This window comes from Glossina fuscipes, unplaced genomic scaffold, assembly GCF_014805625.2.
Source record: "Glossina fuscipes isolate IAEA_lab_2018 unplaced genomic scaffold, Yale_Gfus_2 85, whole genome shotgun sequence".
NCBI lineage: Eukaryota > Metazoa > Arthropoda > Insecta > Diptera > Glossinidae > Glossina > Glossina fuscipes.
Genome location: NW_023998439.1, coordinates 1,040,400 through 1,050,399, shown reverse-complemented (window position 1 = coordinate 1,050,399; position 10,000 = coordinate 1,040,400). Strand labels below are relative to the sequence as shown.

The 10,000-nt window shown below is 31.9% G+C and overlaps 1 protein-coding gene across 1 annotated transcript in view; it reads right to left on the bottom strand.

Moving 5' to 3' along the window:
• LOC119638203 (putative uncharacterized protein DDB_G0277255) overlaps positions 1 to 10,000 on the bottom strand; it is a 75,027-nt gene that overhangs the window by 25,015 nt on the left and 40,012 nt on the right. Inside the window, exons 4-8 of the mRNA XM_038034866.1 lie at positions 7,795 to 7,892; positions 7,495 to 7,703; positions 5,455 to 5,607; positions 3,337 to 3,515; positions 2,221 to 2,385 (exon numbers count right to left, since the gene is read on the bottom strand). Of these exons, the coding sequence (XP_037890794.1) occupies positions 2,221 to 2,385; positions 3,337 to 3,515; positions 5,455 to 5,607; positions 7,495 to 7,703; positions 7,795 to 7,892 (804 nt within the window). The remainder of the gene's footprint in view (positions 1 to 2,220; positions 2,386 to 3,336; positions 3,516 to 5,454; positions 5,608 to 7,494; positions 7,704 to 7,794; positions 7,893 to 10,000) is intronic.

The window sequence follows — 10,000 nt, the reverse complement described above, 5'->3', positions numbered from 1 at the left end:
TGATCAGAAGATTGATCAAAAAGACATTTTCAATAGTATTCGGCTTTCAAAAGAAAAGCATATGTTACAACACTTCTACGGGCAAGGAATGACCTCTCCATTGCTAGATATAGTTGCTATAGCTGTTAGTAGGAAAAGTTCGGATCTATAGTCTTCGCTTTGTGATAGGTTATTATTGTGCGCCTAATTGTCCATTTAGTGTCCTCGAACTTTCTAGAACGGAAGTGATTCAAATCCCGTTTTTCTATTGCCTTTGCTAGCGCATGCTTTCAATGATGGGCACTTGCCTTTTTATGAATCTGCGTAACAAAGGCGTAGTGAAAAACATTTTCAAGCTAATATTTACACTCTCTCTCTCTCTCTCTCTCTCTCTCTCTCTCTTAGCTTTGAAAGTTACTTGTCAACTAATTTAATAATTTAGATGGACAGTGTGTTTATTTCAATCCAGATTCTTCCATAGATATATTTATTCATTGTTTTTTGTAACTCTAATAGCTTATCTATATTTTTGTTTACACATGTCAATTTCGCAATCGCAATCTATTGGATTTAAGTCAATTTATAATCTATTGGAGTCTCTCTTCAAGAAACACAAGTAAAAAGATTACAGTGGGCCACGGGCCATCCTAAAATACCTTAGGCAACTTCGCTTAATACATTTATGCATATAACGACTTTTCAAACCAAGTAAGAACGGGCACGCCCATTAGACATCACGCCTTTCATGAAAGCCCCCAGGCTGGAGGATTCTCAAAATATCACATGACTTGACCCAACCACTATCTATTTCCTACAAATTTTATTATTTTCCAAACTAGAAAAATATTAATAATTCTCTCCATATAAAAACTTTTCGTGACCCTATATATGCTGGCGTCTAAAAAATAGGCCTCTATGAACCGAATTCCCTAATTTTTATGCTAAGTTGCTACTAAGAACCAATTTTCATCATAAGATACTAAAAATTAAATTTTCCTCTGAGATACTTACGGCCAAAAAGTACTTTGACGGACAACAGACGTACAGACTAGCTTAGATCGATTCAGAGAATGACTCTGCATCCGTAGCACACGGCAATAATGGGCCTTGATTGAGTTGAATATTTGTTTTTATAACTACCAGTGTTGGGTGTAGGGTGGCGGATATACTCTTTTTGTCGTAATATTTACCCAAAAGAAAGCTTCAGAGACCGTATAAAGTATATATTTTCTTCACCAGCATGAAATTCTCAATCGGTTAAGCCATGTCTGTCCGTCTGTGTGTTTGTGTGGTATGTATTGTTGACAACTTCCTGGTCGCAAAAATGAAGATATCGACTAAAAATTTTTGCACAAAGGTTACTATTGCTCAAAGCACAAACCCGCAGTGAAGTGTAAACTGAACGCTCCGCCGTTTTTCTAAACACAAATTTGTGGGTTTTTGCTCATTACTCACAAATTAACAAAGATAGAAGGCTGAGATCTCTCACATTAACTACTCTTATGTGCAAAAGTGGGAAAAATCATTCATGCCCATATAAAGTTACAAGTTGCTCAAATGAAGATATATTATCTGCTTAAAAATGCGTTAATTCTAAAGTAAATATGATGGTCTAAAACGACTTCAACGAGTAGAAGGCGACAAGGTAAGCGTGTTAATTCTAAATTAATTATGATGGACTCCACGCTATGGTAGATTAATTTCTCTTAGGAATATCCTTGAGGACAATAAGAAGGGTACAAGGACAAGGCTAGATTCAGAACATCATTTTCTGAATTGATCGGTATAATAAAAGGTGGGTCTAGCTTAGGCCCGCATACATACGTACGTCCGGACAAACTTAATATACTCTATACCACAAGTGCAAAATCTGCCTTTGCATGAAAATCATGCAAACTATTGGATGTGTTATTACTGAAACGCGCAAATAGATGTACTAGGCGAAGTGATGTAAAATATTTAATGCTCGCCCTTCTCCGACTATAGGTTTGTTTGTTTGTTATGCTTGTTTTTTGTTTATGCTTGTTTTTTAGTCTAAACATGTTGGTTAGCAGCCATTACTTAATTCAGTCGTTCGGAGCAAACTAACGTCTTAATGAGCTCTAATAACAACAATAATTCAAGTACTTTCTCTTCAAAGCTTAAGTTTTAGTTTACAGTGTAACTAAGTAGACAACGACGGGGAGGCTTTTCAATGTCAATGTCGTTTGATTTATTTATGGCGTGCATGCACTTACTTACCTTGAATTCTTTGTTAAAAGTGTTGAACTCGCATAGTGTTCTGCCGTTTTACTGTCACGTAAAAAATCATCAATTATACGTCTGGGTTGACGTTTTGAGGGTACGCGTATAAAAGCTGGCGGAGTACGATTTATAAATAAAGCATCTTTCGTAGATTTTTCTTTGCTAAAAAAAAAAAAAAAAAAAAAAAAAAAAAACAACAACAACAACAATAAAAATAAGGGAGAAAAGAGTAAAATAATTAATATTTTTTTATTTTTTTTGTTTGTTAAAGCGTTTTTTTTTTTTTTTGCATTTATTTTGCTAAATATAAATTAACAACTGGAATAGAACAAATGGTGAATGGCGGCAGTAACGAAAGAAAGCAAAAGAAATAAAAAAAGATATATATATAACGATATATATATATATATATATATATATATATATATAGACCGCTTCATAAATCACCATAAAAGCAAAAACCACAAATTTATCGCAACGTGTGTCTGGGTCATAAAGTGAACCATAGGAGGTATACAAATATCAAAAGAAAAAAAAAAAAAAATAAATGAATAAATGAAAAACCTAGAAATTACTTAAGAGGAACGGGACAAGGGAACAAAAGCGATGAGAAGATGGGTGTGTGTATTTGGAATAAAACAACCATAACTGGGAAACATAAAATTCATGCAAACATAAAATACTTAAAAACATTGCGGTTGTGGCTATTTATTTAAAGTAAAACCATAGTAAAGAAGAAAAAAAAAAAAATACATAAATACTTAGATATAATAACAACCTTAACCTCAACTGCATAATTAGAAATGGAATGAAATAAAAGCTGTTCTCAATGCGCCGAACCATGAAAGCAAAGCTTTGATATAAAGAAACTCAACGATCAACTAATGATCCAAAATAGCGTCTCTTTGAAATTTATCTTTTAGTTATCAAACTCTTTCATAAGTACGTTATCTATCATTAAAAAAGATTTACCATGCCTAACACTTGTGCGTCTCTCTTTCATTCAAAGCGTCAACAAATAACAAATCATACAACACTTTCACGTGTTGTAGTCGTTGAAAAAAAAAAAAGAAAAAAAAAATGAAAAAAAAGAGAAAAAATAATTTCACATACCTGCACTTGAGTCGCGAGCCCAGCTGAAAGATATCCGAGGTATTTGATGGTGAATTTGGTAAAATAGGCGGCGGTACACGCATTAAACGAAAAAATGCATGATGCTCCACACAACAGCGCCACAAGTGCTTACACGCTGATTTACGTGGCGTTTCGAAACCATAAGTGCTCAACTCGTTCTGAATACGTGAGAGAACAGGAGGATATAAGTTTTATGTTGTCAAAGCAAATAAGAAAAAAATAAATAGAAAATGAAAAATGCAAAAAGCTCTCTTTTTGGTATATCTACAAAAAGTCGTTAAACGATTTTTTCTTTTTTTTTTTTTTGAAGTATGAAAAAAATTTGTTATAAAGTTTTTAATTTTTAAAGTGAATTATTTTTCTTCTTTATTATTTTGAATCACTTCGCTTTCATCTTCACATTCTTTTATAGAGGAAAAAATGTTTTTTTTTTTTTTTGCTCAAACTTGTTAAGAGTCTAAGCTTGAAAGCATATCAGTAGACCAATTAAACATCTGTTTGGGTTTACAAGTTATTCTTAAATTCTTTTAAAATTCTTCAATTCTCATCATTTGATAATTTTAACGTTTTTCTGTTGATGAAATTCTGGATGTTCTTAAACCTGATCTGTTAGATTTAAATCCGAGTCATAATTGCTTCCTTCAAATTTCGAAATGATGCGAGAATCCCTATACTAGCTAGAAAGTTTAGAAGGGCTGACTAAACAGCGAGCATACTTTCAAAGACTCTGAATATACGCTGATCGAAGATAAACGCCTTTGGCGCCTTCTCATCTCTTAATATGAAACGAATTTATGCAAAATTATAGTGTTTGCTAAGGTTATTGTATTGGAAAGGTGTTTCTTCTATTTTTATATAGCTATCATCATTATGCGTTGGATTATGTTGTGAAAAAAGTCCGAAGCTTCATACATATATATATATATATATTTTCTTGATCATTATCAAATTGTGAGTCGAGCAAGTTACGTTTCTCCGTTCGCTTGTTTCTTTAACTGTCTACATGCGGTACATGCTCTCCCGGCACTAAAAATTATGCTTGCATACTGATCGGTTAATAAAAACGAACTAAATCGGTCGAAGGACCTTCGGACGTCAATACAACATTAATCGACAACAATGCTGTTTTTAAAAGCAAAACTAATTGGATTTTTTGGTCATTATTTAGATTTATTAAAAGATTTCTCATTCCTATACGAAAAGGGAGAAATTAAGGCGCGCTACCTGGCAATACAGGAAAATATACATATTTTATGCAGTTTCTGTCACATATTTCGGAATGACAAATCGGCTCCAGGTTCATATTCCCGTGGCAAACAATACATTAAATAAATGAGAATCCGCTGCGTGCGGATAGCTTTGACTTACTAACCAACTTTCACGTGATGTGTATAAGAAAAAAATTTCGTCCCTGAAAGATATCAATCAAAAATAATATAATTGTATCTACATATATGGTTTGAAAAAAAAATTTCCATATTTTTCACTGACAATATAATCTTTTTAACCTTAACCTACGCTTTTAGCCCTTTAATTTTAAATAGCCCTTGGGAACAAACTACGTGATTTAAGAGGTAAAAAAAAAAGTTCATTCGGAACCGCGTCGATTATGATTGCGAACAGCAAAAATGAGAAGACTACAATCGATCACATGCGATTGTCAGCAAGTAGTGGAACTAGTTCAAGATCGATCTTCTTGTTTTTTCTGATTAGATTATTGATTATAGGCACATTAGTGAGACCAAGAGACAAGGTTTCATAAATTTTATCATTGAAATTAATTGGGAGTCTATAATCACCAAGTTGTTACTTTGCGTTATCCCTAGACTTACACTATGCTTCCCATTTTCCTATGATTCCCAAGTTCTCATAGAAAAAAATTCTTTAGATTTTTTGTTCATTTCTGAGTTAAGCCTATGCGTATGTAAATCATAACAACACCTTAGGTATTCCATGCTGTTTACTAATGTTAACAGAGTTTATATATAATAGTAGTGTTTGAAAAGAAAATAAAAAAAAACTCTCTCATCCCTTACATAAATTTACATGTTTTGCACCTGCAGTGAGAAGCTTATCGTTATATTCAGTGAAACTTACGTTTTTATCACTTATGCGCAGCATAAAATAGCGTCCTTTATAATAAACTTTGGCTATGCGTGGCCAATAATAATGAGCCACCGTGGTCTTATTACGTAAGACAACAATACCGCTTGGAGTCAGTCCCAGAAAATATTCAACGCTATCTTCACCCTAAATAGGAAATGAAAAGAAAAATAAAGTGTTTTTAAGAGTTTAAATAAAACCATTACTTGTTCGAAAACTTAAGTTAAGCTATTATTATTATTATCATTATTATCTGAAAAGGGAAAAGTTTTACTTATACGTAGAATACTTTTTTAAGTGTACGCTATTAAGTCAGTTAAGTCAAGCATATATAAAAAAAAAAAAAAAAAAAAAAGAAAAGCAAAATAAGTAAAAATATAGTTTAACAGAACGCTATAAATTTCAAAGAGAAATGAAGAGGCCCGCAATTGAACCTGTAATGTTATGGCTATAAATCGCTTAAGGTGTACTTTAAAGGATTTCTGAAAGTAGTGCTACATATTTGGTTAATTAACAATGCAAGCAATACATAAGGGTAACGCTAATGCTTTATTTTGCTGAATTACATAAGCAGTGATTAGTTCGTTCTCATATTCGATTTATTACCTAGGTAGTAAGGCTTTTACAGACTTACTCGAGATGTTATAATACTTTTGCTGGCAACCTATCGTTAATTTAGCGAAATAAAATTTTAAGGGTACTTCACTCCTTAGATGAACGCAACTTGCTAGATAATGCAAGATTTAAAAAAAAAAGCTAATTTCCCACAAGAGCTCGAGGTCTTCATGGAGAAGCTGTCGGGAGTGTCAGAATAGCTCTTACAAATTTCTTTGCCCTCTACTAGTGTAGCTGGAGCACAGCGCATTGTTATGCTAATACTTCTCGTTGGAAATTGAAAATTAATGGAGAAAAATTGGTTGACAATCGAGGATATTCCCAATGCTAAAGTGATTATGCAGCCAAATGTTGACAGCCCACAAGTGTTATAGTCTGAACTATGGGTACCATTGTTATGCTCAAGAATGTTACAATTAATTTCAAACTCTTCGTAACGCATACCCGTGCTTACCAGTACCAAATGTCATTCGCAATACCTAATATATATAATCTTGAGTCTATGAAGATTAAGTTAAGATATGAAGTTCTGGTTAAATTCCTAGCTTTGGACATCAGCTTTCTGACCCTTTAGCATTTTCTATAAAAGTTTATCTAAACCCCGTATAGTAGAGAAAGTTACATTTCAATTTGATTATGTGGCTTTTGGATTCAATTCTCGACGAAATATTTTTTAAATTTTCTCGTCAGAAAATTTTAGTTAATTATCTGGCTGGAGAATGTTGTACTCTGTGTTCTATTTGCCCTCTGTACATATATGAAGTTCCTTTCAGTTTTGCCAACACAAGCATTTGTTTATCTACCTTTGCTCCACATATGAAAATCGAAAGTCTATATATCTTTTTCTTGTTGCTTATGAAAAGGTTTCCATAATATTAATAATAATAATAATAATAATATATCCCTAACCAGATATGCTTTACGGGCATCCCTTGTTTCTCATCTCATCAGCTAAAGCTAATCTTTTATGAACTTTAAACTGTACCATGTGTGCAGCTGTCTAACTACAAGTTAAATATCTGCTCGAATCATTTATTATGTTCCCCTTCTCTATCTCTCTGCTTTATTTGTTGCAATGTCTCAGCATACATTCCATTAACATGTACGACACACTTGTTTAACATGAATTATGTTAAAGATTACAAAACGTATAATGTTGTTGTGCTTCTTGCAAATTATGAGAACTTAACATTTTTGTCATTATTTATATTTTATTACTCTCTTATCTGCACATTATTATTATTCTCAAGCACGGGCACAAAAGAAGAACAAAAACAAAAAAAAAAGGAAAGAAGAACGACAACCGAATAGAAAATGTTTTGTACGCAGCCAGAAGGAGAAATAGTGTGAATGTTGCATAACGACATAGGATGAATTTATGAAAATTTTTTTTTAATAAATTTCATTTATTAAACTCACCAATACTGGATGTAAATCGACACCGTACATATCATGCCATTTTACTTTATCCAGATAATTTAATTCGGCGGCCGCTGGCGACATACCCTTCAGTTGTTGATGCAACTCAGCAACACGATTTTCCAATTCGTTACTTTGATTGGGTAATAAACGGAATTCTGATACATAACCCTTGGAATGGCGTCTTTGATCATAATCACCTAACTCAGCTGTATTCGGATATGAGTGCAAAAAAGAGAAAGAAAGAAAAAAGATTTTATCAAATATCTTTTCGGTGATAGCGTCGAGTCAAATTCTTACATTGCACTACAAAAGCGCCCAACTCAGCAGCGAGTTCAAAAGCCACCGGTAATCTGCCTTGCAGAACATCTTGTTTCACTTGTAGAAATAATTGATATCTGTGATAGAGATGTGAAAATTAAGTAAATTTTAAGGCCAACTAACAATTGCAAAAATACATTAATACATTTTTTCAAATTTCAAAAAATAGGTAAGAGTTGCCGTGCCGCAAGCTCTTAGAAAAACGAATATTTGAAAAAAAAAAAATACAATACGACCATATTTCTTCACCCATAATCGATATCAACTAAAAAAATATATGCCAATAAAACTTCAAACAATCGGCTAAGTTTTTGGCAAAGAAATTTATGACAGAGTCGCGAACTCTCCTTTTTCCTGGAAAATGACTTGCAATCATTTTAAATGAAATTCATCAAATAAATTCGCAAAAAGAGCTGGTGAGAAATCGAAGCTAGTCCATTATTAATTTGTCCGGAAATATTGTTTATATTTGATAAAAAATTTGGTTATTGAAAGTGTTTTGATATTTCCATAGATAACATAGTTTTTTATTAATTTGTCCGCAATTATCGTTTATATTTCATAAAAAGTTTGGTTATTGAAATTGTTTTGATTTTTCCAACATAGTCCATTATTAATTTGTCCGAAATTACCGTTTACATATCATAAAAATTTTGGTTCTTGAAAGTATTTTGATTTTTCCATAGATAATATAGTTTTTTATTAATTTGTCCGAAAATATTGTTTATATTTGATAAAAAGTTTCGTTATTTTTTTAGTTTTTGGAAGAATTTTGGTTTTTTTTCACCATATGCTTAGTAAGCTTATTGCAATTATATTCATTCCTAATTATCAGCCACATCTATCCTATCACAATATTTGAGAATTACAGATAAACTTGAAGGAAATCAATTTCGAAAAAATGCTTTGAAAATAAAGACTAAGCATATATATTACAAGTCGTGTATTAAAGCAATAGTCAGTCTCAAGCACTATAACATAGTAAATATATGACATTAATAAAGTTGGTCTTCTAACTAAGTATTATTAGTTTATGCAAATAATGTCGGTAAGCAACTTAAACTTTTTTAAAACTTTTATATAGAAATTGTTTTTATAAACCTCTGTTATGTCCATCGCTACGCTTTTTGGTGAGATGTGTGTTTATGTGTTATTCTAGTTTTAAGTAAATATTTATCAAAATTATTACTTAACTTAGGGAGATGAAGAAGAGGAAGAAGAAGAAAAAAGATATATCTATTTGTGCTTATATATATATATATGTGTGTGTGTTTGTGTGCACTTGAAATTTGTCAACAGGAAACTTGAAAACAACACAAACAAATCACTGCATATACGATGATAAGTGATGATTAACGTGAAGAACTTGATGACTGAATGATGATGCCGTGTATAAAATATATTATAAGCGGCATTCAGATAGCGAGGGAAAGAGAGAGGTAGAGAGATAGACACTTAAACGTTAGCAAAGCGTTATATGCTTGTGTGTAAATATGGCACCAACATAAAGTGATATGTGTACAAAACTGTTTACTTAATATCCTTTGTAAGTTGTACATATTTACATACATATATACACATACAATATATATATATATATATGTGTGAATCATACTTGTTTAAATATAAATCTTTCTATAATAACTGTTAAGAGTTAGGATTTATATGATAAATGTGTATGAGATATGTTGTATGCGATGCATGTCTATGCAATATGATGTTTGTGTAAAAGTTTGTCAATATTTTCCAACAACTTGATAGTCTTTGAAAATGGATTTTTATTTGTATTCAATAGTTAAATGAATGACATTGAATGAACCGCTTCTCTTACGCTCAACTACACATAAACACTCATCAATAATATCTATAGGGCGCGCTAAAGCCAGTTGTTTTACTGTTTCATTCGTTTAACGACTTAAACTTTTTTGGTTTTATTTTTTTTTATTTTTTTTTAATATTATTTATATTCGCTGTTAGTCGCGTTTATTGACCGCAGAGTTTGTGAAGTGCTAAACTAATACACATTTCATAACAATCAACGTAATATTATAACCGATAGCAGATGATACACTCATATATAGTTCGATTCTACATCTAAATGGACTGTTTTTGTTGTGTTTTTCTTTCTTTTTTCTCACTACATCACTATTAGTTAGATTTTTCGTATAATCCTTGCCCGAAAATA